This window comes from Lemur catta, chromosome 3 (assembly GCF_020740605.2).
Source record: "Lemur catta isolate mLemCat1 chromosome 3, mLemCat1.pri, whole genome shotgun sequence".
Classification (NCBI taxonomy): Eukaryota; Metazoa; Chordata; class Mammalia; order Primates; family Lemuridae; genus Lemur; species Lemur catta.
The window spans coordinates 47,949,277-47,972,002 of NC_059130.1; the positions used below are offsets into that span (position 1 = coordinate 47,949,277).

At 38.7% G+C, this 22,726-nt stretch overlaps 1 protein-coding gene across 2 annotated transcripts in view; it reads left to right on the top strand.

Annotated features, from left to right (window-relative positions):
* Positions 1–22,726, top strand: part of PLPPR5 (phospholipid phosphatase related 5) — a 113,259-nt gene that overhangs the window by 41,407 nt on the left and 49,126 nt on the right. For both annotated transcript variants that reach the window (XM_045546417.1, XM_045546418.1), the window contains exons 2-3: positions 6,399–6,531; positions 9,725–9,975. In XM_045546417.1, the coding sequence (XP_045402373.1) occupies positions 6,399–6,531; positions 9,725–9,975 (384 nt within the window). The remainder of the gene's footprint in view (positions 1–6,398; positions 6,532–9,724; positions 9,976–22,726) is intronic.

Sequence of the window (22,726 nt, forward strand, 5' to 3'; positions counted from 1 at the left end):
AATCTTCCACAGAGGTTGCTTGAGGGCTTCCTATAGAAGTGGGGAACAGGCAGGGGCTTTGCCTCTCATGGCGGAGGGAGGAGTTGGGATGGGATAAGGTGAGTGGGCCCAGATGAAGGAAGATGCAAGAGAAATGAGGTGTGTGTTCACAGCTGTGCACTTACTGTACCAGCCTACATTCTGGCTACCAGTAGGGTCTTTTTTCCTCCTTTTTCTTTCATGTCCCAGCGAATAGAGAGCTTCGCTGAGTTGGGGGAGGAGCACCTCCATGAAAGGCTGATACAGGGACGCCAGTTAATGCTCCCCCCGGGCCACAGGTGTCCTCCCCAGCCTTCTGCTCCTTGCTCGCTCCCTGCAGACAGCCGGTGCCTGTGGCTGGCAGGAGGGGCCGTGCCCCTTCTCAGTCCCTCTCGGTTAACGCCGTTCATCACCTCAACTCTCTCTGGAAACAGCTTTCATTTGTTAGTTCACAGGAGAAAGGACATTTTATCAAGGAAAACTATGAAGTGACAAAGCATTTAGCATCCCCATGTATGGCTTCTTTGCCCTTGTACTCTCTCGTTTCCCCTCCCTGGGTCCCTGTAGGGAAAGGAAGTCAACGATACTTTTTACCCAACAGCTGCTTTGGGAGTCTAGTGAAAATGGCAGCCAATAACTCCAGAATTAAGAATCCCTTCCTGACAAGAGGTGAGAAAATGACCTAAACACTAGGTCCGCAATTCCACCTAGAAGCAGGGAAGACATGAAGAAATTTTAGTGAAACGGAAATCTCAAAAAATAACAATGGAGTTAGAAAGGATGGAGTGAAGTCTTTTGGTCTTTGTTGGAATGCTGGCATGTGTGCTAATGGGATCAGGAAAGTCTTTTTTCTATACTCAGTTCTCTTACCCTTGAACACAAGAGGAGCTGGGAAGGTCCTGATGAGGTGCTTTGTGCCCACGGCCTACCCTTTAAAACCGTAGAGACGCTAGGAATGTGGTGAAGCTCCAGCGAAACCTGTAAGCGGAGAGCAGGGCTGACCTGTCTTAACTTGGAAACGTTGGAGGAAAAGTTTGCATGTTCCTAGGCAGAGGCTGTGGTTCTGAATTTGGATTGAGATTCTGGCTATGTCAGTAACTATACAACCCAGGCATGTGTAACTTCTCTATCTCTCTCTGGATAGGTTTACTTATCTATGAAATGGGTAGATTGAACTGGATTTCATTCATTCACACAGTAGTCACATTTATTGTCAGTCACGGTGCTTGAATACTCAAAGTATAAAGGTAAACATTATACAATCCCTGCCTCAGAGAAGCTCTCAATTGAGGAGTGGAGGAGACAGATGTTACTGATTCTATAATAACATGGAAATTGCCATAATAAAGGTACAAAGTGCCACTAGAACACAGAGCAGGGAAGGATGAATTGCACCAGGAATAGACATAAAGTTGCAATAGAATAGGCATTAAATCATGGCTCAAGCACAGAACAGTGCCCTGCCTACCACGCTATAGTAAGCCAGTACAAAAGCCTGGATGTATGAAAATGCCTGGTATGTTGGCAAATGCAAATGTTTAGCTGTGACTAGAACACAGTATGTCTGAAGGCTGTGTAAGAGTTGCAGAAGCTGAAAAAGATGGATTTAGGCTCAGTTGTAAATGATCTCTTATGACATTTCCTGTTAATTCATAGGCTATGAGGATGCACTGAAAATTGTAAATAGAAAGTTTGAATTGCTGAAAATTTGTTTTCAATAGATTACTCTGGCAGTAATGGTTTGAAGAGCAGAGAAAAATAGAAGCACAAACATGAGTTCCAAGGATACTTTAATGTAGGAACAAAGTGAAGAGGAACTAGATTTTAAAATGGGAATAATGGTGAAAATGGTCATATTTGAAATAAAATTGAGATACAAAATCAACAGGATTTAGCAATTGATGCAGATTCAGTTAGACAGAAAGAGTAAATTCAAGAGATCTCTTGTACAACATGGTAACTTCAGTTAATAACAATGTACTGTATAATTAAAAATTGTTAAGAGAGTAGATTTTAAGTGTTCTGGCCATAGATAATAATAACTATGTGAGGTAATGAATGTGTTAATTAGCTTGATTTAGCCATTACATAATATATGCATATTTCAAAACATCATATTGTACATTATAAATATATATGATTTTTATTTGTCAATTAAAAACCAAAATAAATAAAAATCAATTGAGAGAAGCAAATGAGAGAAATGAAGGCATCATCATGACATGTTGGGGCATGAGAGTTTTATCTTGAGCATCCAAGTAGAGGATGAATGTATTAACTGAGAAGGTGACACGGAAGAGCAGGAGGTTAGGGATGGGATGCTGAGATTTGATGTTGGATGGGAAGGCTATGAGGTAGATGTGAGCATGTTAAGATATTGCTGTTTTCTGGGTAGATGGGGACCTACATCTGGAGTTCAGGGGAAAGGGTACATATTTAGTATTCCTTAAAGGAGCAGAGGTTGGCAAAACCTTGGGAGGAATGATGTTCACCAGCGAGGGCTTCTGGATGAAGAATAAAAAGAGCCAAAATAAAATACTGGAGAATATAGAATTTAGCTCTGTAATTAACTGACCAGAGCCTCTAATTAAAACTCAAGAGGAAAAGAGAAATGTAAGCATTAGAGTCAATATGACCTGGTATTAAATTAGTCATAAGGACAGAGAAACAGGAGAAAAATAGTGAAAAATCCCTGCTTTGTATCTAGTACTGTGCTAAGTTTAGGAAGAAAGAGTAAATAAGAATATCAATTATTAATAGCAATATCATCAATTACATATACAAGTTAGACTGTATATTAATGCTATTGCCCTTAGTAACAACATTGTTATTGTTTTTTTTTTTTTTTTGAGACAGAGTCTCACTTTGTTGCCCGGGCTAGAGTGCGTGCCGTGGCGTCAGCCTAGCTCACAGCAACCTCAAACTCCTGGGCTCGAGCAATCCTCCTGCCTCAGCCTCCCGAGTAGCTGGGACTACAGGCATGCGCCACCATGCCTGGCTAATTTTTTCTATATATATTTTTAGTTGTCCAGATAATTTATTTCTATTTTTAGTAGAGACAGGGTCTCACTCAGGCTGGTCTCGAACTCCTGGAACTCCTGACCTCGAGGGATCCACCCGCCTCGGCCTCCCAGAGGGCTAGGATTATAGGCGTGAGCCACTGCGCCCAGCCTAACATTGTTATTGTTGTTAATGATATTCTTGTTACCAATAACTTTTTCAATGATTATAATAATGGTTAGCATTTACCAAGTGCTACCTATGTGCCTCTGCCTCCAAGGCAAACTCAATCTACTTTAATCTCTGTTGAGGTCAAGGCTATCTCCTCTCCTGACACTGTCTTTCTCGTTGGAGTTGTTTCTGAACCTTCTAATAACAACCCCTCCCTTTTGTAGTCACGATCACACCCTGTCTGTCTTTGGTGCTGTGTTAGTTTATGTTTTCCTAGAACCAGTAGCAAATGTGATTAAGATATGCAAGAGATTTGTTTGAGAAAATTCCTGTAAAAGATAGAGTTTGGGGGCTAAGCCTAGAGACAGCAAGGGGAGCCTTGAGATGTGATGGATGGGAATTTGAAGTAGATATCTGGTCATAGCAACTCTGTTTTTGAGAACTCCCTCTCTAGCCACAGAAGTAGTTTTCATATACTATGACACACCTACTTAACCTTGGTTTACTGGACCAGGAAAGACCCCTATCTCAAACCATACTTCCTGGGAATTGGGGTTTGATAAGTTGAACTGTTTCCTTGAACTGAGCTGACACATTCAAGATAAGGTTTTTGGAGACTGTTGGGGAAACCATGTGTGCTGAGAAGCAGGGGAACTAGCTTCCAGAAAGGCAAGAATGAGTCAGATGTACACAGAAGAGCTGAGATGTACACAGTGTCACTCCAGGGAAGAGGGAGAATGAGATGGAGGCAGTTGTTGCCTGGACTCCTGAGGACTTTCCATTCATGGATCTAATCCCCAACCACCCTGACTTAGGTTCTGAGGGAAGTAACCCTAGAATAAATTCCCTATTTTGCATACTGTAGTTTGAGTGGGTTCCTTGTAGTGGCAGCCAAACAGTATTGACTGATATGCCCAACACACAAACAGAAAATTTGGAAGCAGGAAACATGCTGGGATGCAGGAAAGAAGTCAGCACCGGGAAGCCACTGGGAAGAATGTCCCTGGGAAAAGTGGCCCAAACACGGCAGTTCTTAGTCTGTCAGGAACATGGTTACTAAAGGAGTTATCCAGGCAGGGATGTCACTTACAGGATCTGGTTATAGGAACTGGAGAATAGGGTAGATCCTTCATCCCAAGAACAAGGCAGAAGAAGTTGGTTATTCGAAGTCAGGCAAAAGATCCAAAGCAAAGCTGATCTATTAAAGATGAGGTATTTTTTGAGGATGGGATTTATTCATGCATTCAATAAGAATTATTGGGTACCTGCTACATTCTAGGAAGTTTAGTGTGTTCACAGCCGGAGTTGGGGTAAGGGTGCTGTGGGTGGAGACCCAGTGAAGGCTGCTGTGGAGAAGGGGAGGCGGAGAGGGCAGCAGTCAGGTGGGGAACCAGTCAGCTCATGAAGTGGAGTGGATGGTGGATTATTAGAGTTTGGAACATTCTAGGGTAAAACAGACCGGGAAGAAGTTGAACCTGAAGACCCAGAAAGCATCGTGGTGGTAATTTTTTTTTGAGGGGCAGTGGAGAAGAGTAGGACATGAAACAGTTATTAGGAAAGAGGAGATAAGAACACGTGAATTACACAGCTTGTCTATTTGTCAGTTTCTCCTAGGGCCCTGGTGCCAGAAGACATACCCATGAGAAATAATTCTTGTGCCTCCTTTGGCTGGATGAACTGTTTTATCACACACCTGCTCTACTTCACCAGAGCCAAAGTTAAAATTAAGGAGGAATTTGGAAGTTCTAGTCTTTCCTAATTCTGTCACATCTCACCAGATATGTCTCTTTTTTAATTTAGTTCAGCTCAACAACTTCTAGTTTAACCCTGAACTCTGGTCTACTTGGAAAAAGAGGTATAATAAGAAAAGAAGAAAAGGAGTTAGAAAGAAGGATGAAAATGAAGTTACTTTATAATCTGTCTTCATATTGGGGTAAAAATAGGTCAAACACCTAACCTGCTGTGATCTTCTCCTCCTCTTTCTCTGCCGCCCACTTGCTATTTTGAATATCTTGTAATCATAGATATCACTTTTCATGGAGACCACAAAAGCATTTCCCTGAGGAATGTCAGGGGCTCCCTATATAGCATCTTAACTAAATTTGACAAAACATACTGAAAACAAACCTAACAATGACAAATCAGCAGACTTGCTATTAGCTCTGGGTTCCTCTTCTCTTTATCTTATTTCTTGTTGTGTTGTTCATGATATTAAATAAAGCCAAAAGATCTGACGCTGAGTCAGAAATTTCGGCTTGACTTCTGACTGGCCTCAAGATGTAGAAATTATTTAACCTCCCTAAATCTCCATTTCCTCGTCTGTAAAATGGAATAATAGTACTTGCTCTAATATCTTCCTGGATGGATTTTGAGGACTATGTATGAAAACCACTGCGATGTAAGTAAGACAGCCAGGTCCTTTAATAAGTCCACATAGTAGAGCAAAGAATCTGTACTGGAAACTAGTTCTCCTTACTAGCTGGTGGGCAATTCACTTATGTTCCAAATCTTGGTTTCTCTACTTGTAAAAAGGGTATGATAATATTCCCTGTTTTCTATGGCTTTTATAAAGATTGAAATAATGTATTTATACTAAGTATAAAGAATATATTAATATTCTTTATTAATATATTCTCTATATTATTTATATTAAATATTATATATTTCCCATTAATATATAATATTAATATATTAAAATTCATAATAATGTCTCAGAATAGGATAATCTCAAGGCCAAACATATACAAATTAATTTTTTTCTTATTATAAAAGTACTAATATGATTTTAAGTTAGTATGTCTCTATAAGATTCTTTCAAAATTATTTGCATAGATAATCTGTTCTGAATTCCATAGCAGAGTCAAATTTAAACAAGACACAGTTACTTAAAAAATAAAATGTGGAATTTGTTACACACCAAAAATAAGTGAAGATACTTTATTTATTTTTAATGAAGGCTTTTAGAAAGCACAAATGTTATAATTCATTTTTATTCATAATTTATCAATTTAGGATTCCCTGGAATTGAGAGAAATATGGTTTACATACATGGGGATCTGGTTATAATAAAAAAGGTATAAGTAAGCAAATATGGCTCAGTTTTATATGAAATTATTATATCAAAGAAACTCCATTTTGCATTTTTAAATAAAAATATTCTACATTTATACTGTTTATATTCTATTTTTAATCTTTTATTTCCTTGCAAGATAATAGTTGGAGAAACCGCTGTGTTTTGCCTACAACTAGCCACAAGGGATTTTGAAAACCAGGAAAAAACTATCTTAACTGGAGACTGTTGCTACATAAACCCACTGGTGCGGAGAACTGTCCGATTTCTCGGTGTGTATTCATTAAATTGTTTATGTTGTTGCTGAAACAATGTTTATGTATAAGCTAACCTTTAAAATGACCCATAATTTAACTTATGCAAATATTAGGTTATCTCTTCTTTGAAATGTTTCACTTTGTTTTTTAAAATAAATATTACATCCTACTTTCTCTCTAATATTACAAGACCCCTCTTCGGGATGTCATTTTCACATCACATTAAGGAAAAAATAACACCACCCTTGGATATTTAATATTCTTTAAGAAATTAAAAATTACATAATTAAAAGAAATGATTTACTGTGTTTATTAAATTTCAGAAACAATCCTTGGAGGAAATGATAATCTAGATAGGTGGTTAAATATCATAAAGGACAAGAAAAATAGTCTGGCAAATAGAAGAAATGTTATATTTGTTAATTAGTGTATAGAGCATTCCATGCACTACTTCTGAGCTGTTTATTTAAGCAAAAGTGTACTGGTGATTTTATTAGAGGACAAGACTTACTGATAATTTAACTTTCAATCTCAAATGCTACCAATAATAAATATGCACATTGATGAATTATTGAAAATCATTTCAATTCAAAAGAAACTTGGCCTAGATACATTTTTTAACTGACACAATAAAATTTAATATAAATTATTTTTTCTGGTATTTATCAGATAAAAATAAGTATATAAGGATTTAATAAATAACACTTAAGATAAATTCTTAAATGCTTAAGAGATATATTAAGGATACTGTAACTCCTCAACATTTTTCTCATATGGAAGGGGTCAAGATGAAGAATTTGGAGATATTAAGCATAAATCACCTAATCTATATATAAATCCATTAAAGACTGATCAAATGTCATGAGGCTTTCAGATCTCTCTGAAGATGAAAGGTCTTCATTTCCAAGACTGTCCTTTTTCTCGCCATCAAGTTTTATGCTCCAAAGCCCTCATTTATCCTGTTGAAGGGATAGCTTTTATATGAAACCTTAAAAAAATTATTTTTTCACATGTATCAACACTGTGTTCTTGACATTTCTTTTTGTATGAGAGTCATTTAATAACAAAATCAATGATATACTCAGACCTGAAAGGATTTAATGAAATTGATGCTTTCCTAAATACTGTTAAGCAAATTATATTATACCTGTTTAAGTAAAATATTTTCCTGCATTTATACACATATTTCTAAATAATATGTGAGTCAAAGTAAAGTGTGCTTTTAAGTCTGTGTGTGGTTCTCACTTATTATATGATTTTATAAAACATTTAGGAAAGCTGCATTTGTTCCTTATTCCCTTATGATTTGTATGTTTCTAGTTACAATAAAATGGAAGCTTGTAGGCAAAGCATTACTACATGATAGTACATCAGTCTTTATAGTGAGTTTATTCTTGAGGTCAGCAGAGTAGATACATTCATGAGATCTCATTTAAATAATTATCTGTGTAGTCCAATATTGGCCTTGGGCCTGATGCACTGACATTTTAATTCTAAAACACATTTGGGAACTTTACAAATATCAAGAGACATTTCCATATTCTTATCGAATATTTTTCTCTATTTTAGACAGGAAAATCTATTACACCAGAAAAAAAGAATGGTTTAGTTAAATGAAATGAGTATACCTTAGCCTAGATTTCAAAGGAGTACAGATAAAAAAGAATTGTAATTTAGGTTCCCAAGATTGGCCATGAGATTTCGGAAGGAGAGGTTTTATACATTAACATTTTATTGATCTCAGTTCTCTTTCATTTCTCTGCCTCTCCCAAATTTCTGTTTTTGAAAACCTTTACTTTGTATGACTCATGTAATGCTGGTGAGATATAAAGAAAGAGCTTCTTATTGTTTCCTTTTAGAATTTTTAGGTGAAAAGAGAACTAATGCCTTTGTTTCATTGCCATTTGGATACACATAGTCTTGTTATGTGCAGGTTTTTGTGGGTAAACCTTTTATAGTCTTGCATAATAGTTTAGAAATGTAAAGCCTAGCTATGCATCGAATACTAGAAAATTATTTGATCCTGTGCAACTTTATAGGTGATTTCCTACACAAAATCCAGTAATGATGAAAATGCTTAGGAAATAAAAAAAATATACAGAAATATATGACTAAGAAGAAAAGCATTTAATTGTTTTAAAATTATGTAACTTTTAATAAACCAACTGTTGTGGGAAGTATTATTTTGGTACAGTTTTTAAAAGGTCCTGATGGATTTCATTTCCCCAAATTATAAAAGAATCAGTTTCTTTACATTGGTACCAAATCCTTGAAGATTATATCTGTAAATTTAATTGAAATTAATACCAAAGAATTTATTTTGCCTGTCTGAGTAGAAAAATAAGTTTTGATAATAATGATCAGTGACTTTGAGTTTAGGAAATGTTTTTGGTATTCACGTAAATTAGCAAGTTCCTTACAAAAGGAGAAAAAAGTATCTAGCACTTAATTTTATACCTTCCGACAACCAAAACAAATAAATTTTATGACTATAAAGATAATTGCAAAATTTTAATTTTGATTGCTTTATTGTTTACTAAAATTTCCCCAAGTTTGATAAATTGAAAGCCAATCTGTAGAATATAAGGTAGGACTAAATTACTAGCTGTTCTGTGACTTTTAAAAAATGTGTTTCTGAAGGCAAGGTAGAGGTTAATCTGAACGCATTCTGCTTTACTTAAGATTTTCCATGATATTTAGATGAAAACTGATGGCCCTGGATTTTACTGCTAATTGGTATCTCCAGCAGAGTTAATATCGGTCTGAATGGGCTTAAGAGGCATTATCAAAGAGAGATAGCTACTTTGTTTCATGCTACTGAGATAAAAAATATTTTCAAAAGTAGAGGAAAAATAAAGATCGCTAACATGAGTAGAACACGACAGACTATACCCTATCAGGAGATTCGTGTCTCCATATACAATATTGCATGACTCAAAACACAGCCTTAGAATATATTTTCTTTGTTTATCTTATGTCTTATAAACCTGCCATGCAGGAAAACGTAGCCCATGGTAACAGCTCAATATGTTAAATAATTTACCACTCCCATCACTCCAGAAAGCCCAGGGAGGACTGAAATGAAAGGAACCATGTGTATATGTGTATGGAATAGTTTATAGTTTCTAAATTATTTCCATTTTGGTTTATCATACACTGAAATACATAAAAAAAGCAAAGGGTTAAAATTGTTTGTTTTCTTCCTTAGGAATTTATACATTTGGACTGTTTGCTACAGATATCTTTGTAAATGCTGGGCAAGTCGTTACAGGAAATTTGGCTCCACATTTCCTTGCCCTGTGTAAGCCCAACTATACAGCACTTGGATGCCAGCAGTATACACAGTTCATCAGCGGGGAAGAGGCCTGCACCGGCAACCCAGACCTTATCATGAGAGCAAGGAAAACATTTCCATCCAAAGAAGCAGCTCTCAGTGTCTATGCAGCTATGTATCTGACAGTAAGTAAGGATTATAAACTTGCTTTAGTCTGTGTATCCATTAATTCTTCTAATGTAGAAATACTTTTTCCCTGCCACAATGAAAGTCACTTATAGGACATTAACAGCTTTCTGGAGGCCATTTAATTTATTTTTAATAATAGCTGTTTGTACTGTGAATAAAATTAAGTCAGTTGACTCTCATGAGATTATGTGTGAGTAGTTTTTTTGTTGTATCAAAAAATATAGCCATTAACATTTCCATGTGAGAATATGTTTTTCTTTATATTAAATAGGACTTAATGGAAACAAATTTGTTCTGTAGCATTCCCCATGAACTTGTAAAAGCACAATTAAGAGGATTACCCAGGATTCTTAGCTGCCTACTCAAGCTCTCATATTCCCTGGTGGGAGGAGAGAAGGAGGCACTCTTTTTCTAGAAAACTCTTTTGTTATTGGTAACTAGATCATCATAATATCTCAATCAGTGTTTCAATATTTTCTCATAGAACTAACCAAAATGTCCTTAGAAATTATATTTTTTCCTTTATTCTTGAGTATTTGCCATTATTTTAGTGGTAAGAGCCAAGCCCCAAGTACAGCTACATTAGGACCTTTTGGTGGAAGTGAGTGAGCGCATTCCAGATATGCAGAAGTAGAAAGAAGAGCAGTATAAGTAGGCAACTCTTGACTCCAGCGATGCTGTCATCAGCCTTTCCCTCCATCACATGGATGTGCCGTGCAGCTATGGCATTGGATTCCAGATGTGTTCTCTGCAGGCTTTTCCACAAACTCCAGTAAGAATTTTAGAGATTTAAACATTTTGGGGGGGTTCTCCTTCACCCCACTCCTTGGGGTGCCAGTATCTACTTCTTTCCAATTTCATCTCATTGACGAGAGATCTGTAAAGACTCAGGACCAATTGAAAACCAAATTTGATCCTTTCTAATGACTTGGAAAAACTTAGAATTATTTTTACATTCAAAGAGCTATTTGATAATGGAAATATTTCCAATGCAATCATGTCAATTTATCACTAAAAGCGGAGAGAATATATAGCAATACTCTGTGACATCTCTGCTTGAGACTGGAAATAAAGATTACTAAATAGAAGGACAGTTTAGGAGGCAAAATATACCATTGTACATAACATTTACAGTGGCAAGATAATTTTAGAGGCCACAGAGTATGCATTTTAACAATTTTAAAGTTTTTAAGCCAAGTTAATTCTATCCCTCACCACCTGGACTTTGAAAAAATTTATTATAGAGTTAAGGATTCAATTCTATCTTATCCATTATTTCTTCCACTGCCTTCTGACTTTTGCAAAATTTGTCTGTTACAACTCCTTCCTTGCCCTTTCACTGTGCTCCTCAACTCTTATTCCTCTAATTTCCCCTGATTTCTTTAGCCCATCAGCTTTGCTTTCTCCTTCACATTCTAAGGTACCTTTGGGCCTAATATAAAATATGCTAGCCTCTACATTTTATTCCCTATTCACTAAGTTGCTTGACTACATGTTTTGCCTCTGCTAGAATATGAAGCGCTCAGCCTTAAAATGGAGATTTAAAACTTGAGTGAATCAGAAATCGCAGAATACTTTTCATTCATTGCCATCATATCTAAATCTGATGTTTCTATTTGTATCTGGGTATGAATTGCAAATATATCTGTATGTAAATATGTGATGAAGCCGATGATGGGAGACAAATTCTGGAATATTCTTTGACCCCAAATACCATTACATAAATATTTTAGCACTAATAGATGTTAGATTTTGCTGTGTAACCAATGTTTACCAATAGCGGTGAATATGCTACTATAATAATATACTTGGATTTTTATTCTGGCAAAATAGTGTTTCAAAGGCATTTGTATGGGAGAAGGCATTATCCTTTTATGTACTGGAAAAATCTTAACATCTTGTCTTGCCCCTGGTCTGCTGGCCACCCGCATACATTTGTTTTAGCAACTTTTGAATTATAAATGATACTGTTCCAGACTGTAATAAAGACTTAGAGATATTAATAATAAAAATAATAGCTATTATTATAGCAAACATTAATTGAGCATTTACTATCTGTCAAGCACCAATTGCTTCACTTTTACTAACTTATTTAATACTTTACTAATTCTTATGTATTAGTACAATTATTTACCATTATTATTCATTTAATAATTGATTATTCATGCTAATTTATCGAATTCTCATAACATTTCCTTAAAGTATATACTATTATTATACCCATTTTATAGATGAGGAGACTCAGAAAGTGAAGTAACTTACTCAGATGCATAGAACCACAAATTTTTATGGTGACAATGCTTCTGAATGTTCCAGAAAGGGAAACATTAAATCATATTGGCCCTAGTGTGTGCATATTCAGCTGAATTCTCTCCTCCTCCTGCATAATCTCAGCATCCAGTAAAATTCAAATCCAAGGATGCAGATGGTAGATTCGCTTAGAGAAAAATCATTTAATAAACACTCCAACACCAGGAAATCTTCTCTCATTAAACAATGGTTCAGACTAAACGTTAGGCTCCTGCTTGTAATTACATTGATGGGTACCTCTGTCTTTTTAACAATAGATTCTGTTCTCTGCTAACTGCTTTTCTCTCTTTCCCCACCACCCCTATGTGTGTGTGTAAGTGTGGGTGGCTGCTATGGCAACTCTGAATATAACTCCTGCTGCAAATGTAGGCTTTACAGTCAAGTTCTCCCGTTATATTTGAACTTATATACAAATACATTTCTTCCCAGCCTTGCTAGAGATACCTTGAGAAAACTTTATAATAGAAATGTTGGGGTGTTTCAAACTAATCTATCTCATGAAATGCTTGCCAGAATAACGATGAGAAGGTAAATAGCCATATACTTAATATTCTCTGCAGAAATGGTCTTATGGCTATATTTAGTTAGAGATATATTTATTTAATTTGGTGTTGGTGTTATAAATATATGTAAACTCATAAATAATAAATGAGCCCTATCATGAAATATGTAAATAAGAACTGAGGAATATTTTTCTGATGCTCCTCTATGTGGATTAGAAAATAAAATCGAGGAAGTTGAACTCACCGTTAGCATTTGACTTTAATTAAGGCTTTCAAGGTAATTTGATCACAGAGCTTTCTTTCCCTTTACTGAGAACTTTCAGGGGGAAAAAAAAATCCCTATTCCTATTTTTACAAATGCTCTTCATTTCCCAGGAAAAAATTTTGAAGGTTATTTAACCCTCAACCATCAAATTTATAATTCAGTGTTTACATTAGAATAGTATTTAAATTTAGCTTTGTGGTATTTATTTTTATATGAAACAGGTAAAAAAAAATTTTCCAATTAAAGGCCAATGAACTTCAACATTGAGAATGAAAAATTATGTTTGGTGAATTTCCAGTTAACTTCATAAATCATTGAAACAGAAAGACATAAAAGGGTCCCCTTTGGTCACTTCCAACTCTGTCCATAGACTTTTTGAAGATGTTGAAAGAAAAAAAAAGAAAAAAGGAAGGGTCAGCTACGTTTGTAGGTCTCTGTCTCTGTTATCTGTTGCTACATTATAAACCACTGTAAACCTCAACACAATAATCTTATCCTCAGGATTCAGTGGGTTGACTTACAGTTTTCCTGCTAGTCAGTCCTTGCTTCTCTCATGGGTCACATTTGGCTGACCAGTTGGCTGAGGTCTGGTCTCAGCTGGGACGACTGGCATAGCTGGACTTCTCTCATTCTCAAGAGGTCTTTCTCACAGGTCTTCTTCTCTGATGGCATCTCAGAGTCACCTTCCAAGAGAGTGAAGGCCCAAGCTGTAAGGTTTCTTGAGGCTTGATGTTCCTAACCTTGTTCTACATCACCATCACTGTATTCTATTTGTCCAAATAAATCCCAAGACCAGCCCAGATTGTTGAGGGTGGAGAAATAGACTCCACCTGTAGATGGGAAGTACAGCAAAGTCAGATTGTAAAGGGGTGAATGCACTAGGACAGGAGGAATTTGTGGACATTGAACAATTTACTGCAGTCTTCTTCCAGAATATTAGTGGGGAGCTCTAAAATATCATTTCCCTCTCCCCCTCCTCGTTGGTGGCCAGTCATTGGCATCATCCCACTCTCACTTCCCACACAGCCTTCTTTTATAATAAGCTCACAAGGTCTCATGTGCAACAAACACTGTTCACCAGCTACTGAGACAGGGTTCAGTAAACATGACTCACTGGTGTCTGTTTGCTCCCCTCCCCTTTAGAGACTTCTTACCTAATTCTACAAAGAGGCATGAGCCAGCCCTCATTCTAGGGGTTCAAGGATTTGGGGAATGCTTGCCAGTTTGCTTATAGTAGTTGATTTCATGAGGCTGGTCAGGGATTGTGTTTGAAGGGGAAGGAATAGGGTGGGTAAAACAGAAAAGCTCCGGGCTGCCTCCATGTATGTGTCTTCACTGGCTAATGAGATCTAGATGCCATCAGAAAGCCATTGCTCTCAAGCTTCCCTGCTTAGGAGTAATTTAGTGCTGAAATGTGTAAGGTCTCTGTGCTCTAAATTTCAAATGAGCAAATTTGATTAAATGTCTACTAGGTAATACATCAAAAATATTTATTGAGCATGTACTCATAATGTGACTGCTTTACTATTACTGTGATTACTGGTGCTGCAACCACTATTATTAGTCGATTGGTGTTTCTCCTATTAGCCTTCAGCTATGTGTGATTGGTGCAGGTAGGGGAGAGGTATAGAGGATGTCTGTGAAGCACCCACAGGTTTCCAGTTTTTTCACTACCATGGACCCTTTCATCAGTTACCCTGTGTCCCTGTCCCTACACTCCTCCATAAATCCCATGTTTTAAAACTTTCTATTATATTACTTTCCCATCCCAACTTGGGCCCAATTCTTAAATAATTGTTCATAATAATAAAAATATAATAATTCTGTTTTGCAATTGCAGACATATAATTATTAAAATGGCTCAGATGGTAATAAGCAGATAAGTAAATAAAGACATGTGTATATTCAGCATCCTTACCTTAATTTTACCTGGCTTCTGTATATGACACTTCTATTCGGGTATTCTGTGGTGGACCTGTGGCTTTATAATGATGTCTGGTTCTCCAGTCACGTCATGGAAATTTCCATGTATTCAGCAACATATCAGAACCACTAAGCAGCATGAAATCACCAGTGTTGCCAACTAACTTACTGTAGTTCCAGCCAAAATCAAAGAGCATTGACATTTTAGTTAGTTCATGTGGGCTTATTTTGAGTAAATATACTATTCTATTAGGCTTTTTGAAATATTGAAAAATGTGTCACAGAATTCCATTAATGTCTGGGGTTTCTTGGGTGTTAGGAAACTTCAGCTTGGAGATTTCTAGTAGCATCTTGAACACTCTAATTAAGAAAAAAAGACTTACTATTATGGGACAATATAAGACAGTCAGGCCTGCATTTCGACTCTTTTAGGCCCTATGTACTTAGGCCTTTCACGGGCCCCTTCCACCATAAACAAAATGAAAAATGAGATTTTACAACTGCATTGCTAGCAAAATAATTTATAAATACTGTATATTAAACATTTTCTTCAACCTAAAAGTTCACTTTTACCTTCTGCTTTTACAAGAAGTTAAGATATTTTCATGGGTCCTTAGACATATCAGGGGCCCTGGGTACTGTGCCTAATCTACCTACTGGATAAGTCTGCCCTGAGGATAGTACATAATAAAATTCTAGATGGACTATGATTGTTGGAGTATCTGGTAAGGACAGTGAGTGCCACCCAGCGTCCAGGAGGGAGGCGGTCCCTGCTGGCAAGCATCACAGGGCCGTGCTTCTGAAGGGAGCAGGACTTGGGATGGGTCTTGAAGATGCGCATGGTTTGAATAGAATCCCTTTTGCCCAGGGAAGGGCAAAAGCAGAAGCAAAGGCAGGAGCAAGACACACTGAAACAATCAAGGACAAGTGGAGGGGACCTCAAAGCAGGGGCATATGTGGGGAACTATGGGATTTAAGGATTAGCAAGAGTAAATACATCAGAAAGACTTTGTCAAACAACCTAAGCCTTCGTGACTTGAGTTAGCAAGCAACGCTGAACTGAGAAATGACATCACAGAAGCAGTGCTTCGGAATGATTGTGTTTAGTTCAATTCTGTAAATATATATTGAATACCTAGAATGCATCAACCCTCTACAGACTGATATAAACTGCTTCTGAAGCTTAAAAATGGTCTGGGAGACAGTAAAGAGGAATTAAAATGGGAACACACTAAAAGGAAAGGGAAGCTTTTTAAAGAGATTGTCACAGAATCTCAGACATAAAATGAAAATCCTGAGACAGAATCTCAGGGTTTGGATTCGGTCCTTATCAGGAGCCCCGGTGCTGATGAGAGCAGAGTCAGAGGAAATGAAATTCATAGTTTTTGAGGGATAGAATGAGCTAGGACACTAGGAGCTGCCCAGAGCTGAGCCATGGCAGGTTGAGTCCAGACTGGAGCTGCTCGGACTCCCTCAGCATTCTCTCGCGGAGCACAGAGATGGGAAAGGCCCACCCGGACCGAGAGTACCATAGGTACTCTGGTGTGTGCCTCGAGCTTCTGCCCCATCACCAGCTTACTCAGACACTGTGGCAAAATGTAGCCAAGTCCACGAGCCCAACTGCAGTATCCAGTTCTGCTGCTGTATGTCAAACCCCTGTCCCCAGCTACCATTTACTGAAAAGTGACCATTGGGCTAGTGTCATGCTAGTTGCTTTATGTGCCTTAGTTCTTTACCTGCCTTAATGTTCAGAGTGGCTCAGATGAAAGTATGGCTAACAAAACTAAGGACAGGAGAGGCCAGTTAACTTGTCCAAGGTTATTTAGCTATGTGTTAGAGCCAGGAATGTGACCCAGGTCACTGTGACTCCACAGCCAACAGTTGGACTGTTACATCACACTACCTCCTGGGATGTGCCCCCATTGAAGAGGAGACAGCCACATTTTAAGTGATTCTCTGAGTGCAGTGCCTTACACACAGTAGGTGAAGAAAGCTTGTTAGTTGATTTTAATTGGATGTTGCATAATATGAATTAGGAAGATATTTGCAAAAGAGTGCACTCCAGAAATTCCCGGCTCATGTTCTATTTTCCAGGTGACCAAGTAGCTCAAGCACTAAAAGTCATATAAATAGTCTTGATTATTGGATTTTAATTGTACTTTGATTTTAAGTGAATGCATATTTTATTCTTATAGCCTTGATTTTTAATATTTTATGCTCTGCACATCATTTAAGATTAAAGAATTTTAACTGTGTTTTAAAATGACAATTTCTAGGTTATTTTTAACTTCTTTGCCGTGTACAGTACTTAGATACATAATAACATAACTAGCATTGGCAGTGCTTATAGCTGAGTAGAACTCCACGGTAGGTAATTCAACTTTGAAGGCGTCTGACAGAAACCAGCTTCTAACAGTCAGCTCTGAATGTGTGGTCATTTGCTATTCCAAAGTCAAGCATTCCTTCTCTGCCAGGCACTGTAACATGCTCTGATCTGTTTTGCAAAAGACATGTAATTGTGTGCTGCAGGTGGAATGGCCTTGCTCCTGAATTCCTGGCGCCTGCAGTGTGATTCTCCACTGGGGTGTGCCACAAGCTCCAGACTGTATATTTCCTACCACTGACACCTCAGGCACTGTAACATCTGCTGGATGACATGGCCCAGGTACCAGAGCACACCCTATACCTGCTGCAGAGTCCTTTCCTGCTCCCTGTCCCACTCAGAGCTGGCAGCGTTTCATGTCACCCAGTACCTTAATCCATTCAGATTGCTATAACAAAATATGATAATCTCAGTATCTTATAAATAACAGAAATTTGTTTCTCACAGTTCTGGAGAATGGGAAGTACAAAATCAAGTTTCTGACAGATGCAGTGTCTTGTGAGCTTCCCAGTTCATAGATGGTGTCTTCTTACCAAGTCCTCACATGGCAGAAGGGATGAGCTGGCTCTCTGGGGTCTCTTTTATAAGGGCACTAATCCCAATCATGAAGGCAGGCCCTAAGCACCTCTCAAAGGCCCCACTGCCTAATATCATCACTAGGGGGTTAGGATTTCAACATTTAATTGGGGGCAAGGGAACACACAAACATTCAGACCATAGCACCTGGTGTATGAACCAGAGCAGTATTTATTGGAGTGTGTTTTGCTAAGAACCCGAAATGACCTACCAGGTGCTGCACTTTCTTCTTTGTGGTAGGGATACAAAATGCAGTAATTGTCTTTTCCTTTGGAGGAGATATCTAGCCTGACCACTGGACCCCTAAAATCTTTACTGATGTCCTAAGACCCCTGGATACTATAGGGTTTATCTCCAAAAATCTGGAATGCCTGTGTCTCACCAAGGCCTCCACTGTGCTAGCCACATCTTGTTTATCTTATCTCTGATATAAACCAAACCAGGATATAAGGAGTTGCCTGTTCCAAGTAAACATGAAATGTTTCTCATCCTCTTTCTTGACTAAGCTAGAAAAGAACATATTGGACATATCAATAGCCACTATTACTTGGTTGAAGAGTCAGTGGTCTACACTTACTCTTCAGGATCTGTCCAAACTAGTGAATTACACGGAAATATTAGAGCCACCACCCCTGTGTTCTTGAGATTCTAAGCAGTGGCATTAAATCTTCATCAGCCTCCCTCCCATAATGCAGTCGTTTTTGATTTACTATCTTGGAGGGAATCGGAAGGTACAGTTTCAGAAGCTTCCAGTTGAATTCCCCCAATGAGCGGTTATTCCACTTGTCAAGTAATAGCTGTCACATTTATACCTTCATGGACTGAGAAAATGACCCCTGGATGTGTTCATATACATATTAGATCTACTGTGAGCCAGACTTTGGCCTGGATTCATTTGTTACCAGTCCCCAAATGTTCCTACTCTAACAGGGGGCCATGATGACACCAATTCAGGTCTCCAGGTATTAATGTCCACTCAGGCCCTGTGTCTAGTAGTCCCCAAAATATCTGGGTATTCTATTCTCCCCAGTGTATGGACACCTGAGTAAATGGTCATAGGTTCTTTTGGAGAAGGACTGGGGAAATCATTACAATATATGCCTTCTGGAGTGCTGCAGGGTCCTCCCCTCTGGGGGCCTGATGCCTCTTCTGTCAATGAGGTCATTCAGGTTTGGTAACCGTGCGAAGGATTGAAGCTTTGCACTGGGGCATCTACCCTCGGCTCATACATTCTTACTTTCTTGTGATGAATTATATGAAATAATCTTACTGGCTTCCCATCTCTTTTGCCCCTAGGGGATGCTGTGTTCTATAAATGCTCTCTAAAACTTTCTGTGGGTCAAGTCCCTTTGGCTGTCACTCTGGCCTTGTGCATTGTGCATGATAGTTGAGACTCGCTTGCTTTTGGTGGTTAAGCACTGGCATCTGACTTCTTTTTCTTCAGGAACCCCATAATCCCCATCAGTGTTAAGGAGCCCAGCTCTGTGACAGCCTCTCTAACCATCAGCTCTGACCCACAGAGAAGAGGCCCCACTGAACTTCTGAGTGACGCTGTTGTCCCTCTCACCTGCACACTCCTGATGCCGCAGTGAAGGGTATGTCCACCCCCCCATGGCACATAACCCTCAGGGGACCCCTCAAGCCTCACATGATATGTGCATTCCCGCAAAGGCCCACTTGCCTGAGCATTTTAATTCCTTCCTCCACCATTTGCCAAGGGAATTCAGGCATTTCAGCTTCATTTAGATAGAGCCTTCACTTTCTCCAGGCTTCCAGGAGCGGCTCAGCAGGGAATTTTTACCATCTAATGTGCTACAGGAGGAAACTCTCAGCTCACAGCTCTCCTTACAGCACAATGGCATGGTATTTCTTGAGTGGAGGCCAGAGCAATTACCTCTGTGGCTGCCACACTCCTGTCATCCAGTTCTCACTCAGAAAGGGTCTAATAAGCTATTGCACAGCAAGAGAGTAATACCGTGATGTGTTACCTTCTCTGATCCTCCTTGTGTCAAATATATTTACATTTTAGGTGCCTTAACACATAGGAAAAAAATATAGCACCATAATTTCAGTCATCAACCTCCTTCTAAATTCCAGATATAGTTAAATCAAGGAGATTTGGCACCTCTTCTGTTGTATTACAAAAGCGGTTACCACCTTCTTATGAACACAGTCCGCTTTGAGCTATTTGCTTGTTTATGCCACTTAAAGAAAATCTTGGAAGGGGAACAAAGGACTCCAAATAACAAGGAGAAATCCCTCTATAATAATATAGGAATTTGGAGTATAAAAATAATAATAATTAGTATTATTGAGTGCTTCCTGTGCTAAGCACTTTACAGACAGCATATGTACTAAAATTTTCTGTTCATTTGAGCTACCATTCCATCTCTGAAAGAAACTTTAAGAAGACTAATTTACACTTCCTCACCTTATGAACCGATTACAACATGGGTTTTGCCTCTTTCCCTTGACCAACACACACACACACACACACACACACACACACACGCACACACATTCTCTCTCTCTCTCTTTCTCTCTCTCCTAAAACTACTCCTCAGACTTCATCCCCCAGACGTTATCAAGAGCATCTTTAGGTCCTTGTCTTGCTGCCATCTCAATAATAATACTCTTGATCACCCCCTTCTATTTCAGCATCTCTCTTTTTGAGACATTGAAAACATCATATTCTCCAAATTTACTTCCTTCTTCATTAAGTGCTTTATTGCAATGCCAGGAAACCATTACCAGTGTTTACCAAGTTTCTCTTCTTGACTTTCTTTTCTTCCCTCTGTGGTCCCTCCCAAGGGGGAGCTCATGCATTCCCACTTCTATGTCTTTTCAGGTGAACCCCCGAACTCCTTCACTGGCCTTTGCCTCTCTCCTGAGCTCCAGATTTTATTCCTAATTTGAACATATCTCTGTGGTGTCCCATCAGGTCCTTAAACCCAGAATTTCAAAAACCAAAATCGTGATGCTGCCACTGCTCCAAACCAGCTCCTGCTTTTGTGTCTCCTGATTTGATTATTGGCATTGCTACCCTCCCAGTTACCCAAGCCTGAAATCTCTGAGTCATTCTCAGCTCCTCCCTCTCCCACACCCGCACATCCAGATGTCTGATTAATTCAGTTGGTTCTACATTTGAAATCTCTCCCAAAGCCAGACTTGTCTTTTCCACTTATCTACGTTCTTCTGCTGCTTGAATTTAGCTTCTCTATATTGCTTGCCTTTACTATCACAGGAGCCTCTTAAATAAGCTTCCTAACATACTTCTTTCCTCACCCATGTCTGTCCTGCACTCTGCCACTGCAAAGTGAGTTTGAGTCAAGTCCCTCCTTGCATAAAAGCTCTCCATAGCCTGCCCTTACCACCCCTTCAAGGGTTATACTCCTATGTGTAGCGCACAAAATCTTCTTGGCCCTGGCTGAAAGCTGTCTTCCCTCCTTCTATGGACTGAATTGTGTCCCCCCAAATTCACATGTTGAAGCCCTAACCCCCAAGTGATGGTATTTGGAGATGGGGCCTTCGGGAGGTGATTAGGGTAAGATGAGATCATGAGGAGTGGGGCTCTTATAAGAAGAGACATCAGGGAGCTTGCTTCCTGTCTCTCTCGGCCACGTGAGAACACAGCAGCGAGGTGGCATCTGCAAGCCAGAAAGAGAGGCCTCCCCAGAACCCCATCGTGGCGGCACCCTGAGCTCGTGCTTTCAGCCTCCAGAACTGTGAGAAGATAAACTGCTGTTGTTGTTTAAGCCACACAGCCTGTGGCATTTGTCATGGCGGCCCAACCTGCCCTAGACACCTCATTTTGTAATGCTGTCCGTCACTTCTTGTGAACTCCGTCTATGCTGGGCCACTTTTCGCCACCCCAGACCACTGGTTCACATGAGACCACTTTTGCTATTCTCTCAGCCCACATTTCCCATGCCTCCGATCCCCCTAATTACCTGGTCAAAATTGCATTCACCTTTTTATGTATTGATCAGAGTTCTGTACTACGAGTAATAGAAAGTGAGTCAGGCTGATTTAGGCAAAATAAGGTGAAGGGAGAGGCTGAAAAAATGAGACTCAGGGAATGAGTGGGAACTGATAGACCCTGAGCAGCGGGGTCAGCCAGTCAGACCCCAGGAGAGCATGGTAAGGACGCACAGCTGCAATGGCAGACCCTGTTCGCGGCTGCCACCACCTCTCCCTGTCTCCACCTGTGCTGCTGCCACCGCAGCTGACAGTGGACAGTATGTTTCACTTCACCTGCTTCCTTGTGTCACTTGCAGGAGCATCTGATTGACTGAGTGTGGCTCATGTGCCTGCCAGGGCTTTGAGGAAGGCCATATCGAGATATTTTGGGCTTTGGTGAGGGGATAGAATATAAGCTTCCCATGTAGGAGATAATAGATGTGAGGAACTTCCCAATTAGAAGGGAGTTCAGATGCAATAGTGAAAAAAAAATACTCTTTACCTTTGCACCTGAGCTCAAGGTTGCTCTCCTTTTTCAAATTTTGTCTCATCTTGTTAATTGAAATTAATCTTTCCATCTTCATTGGTGCACCTAGCATATTTGACACCAAAGCAAATCATTTTTAGCATTCCTTCCTCTATATGGATGAATTATTTCACTAACAGTTTTTATGTGATAATAATAATTATCATCTTATTGATTCATTTTTGTCCTAAAATAAGAATATATAAAAATATTATCATATATTTTAAAAATATATTATATACATATTTTTAACTTTTGAAAAACTTGAAATATATATTTCTAATATTTATATTTATATAAA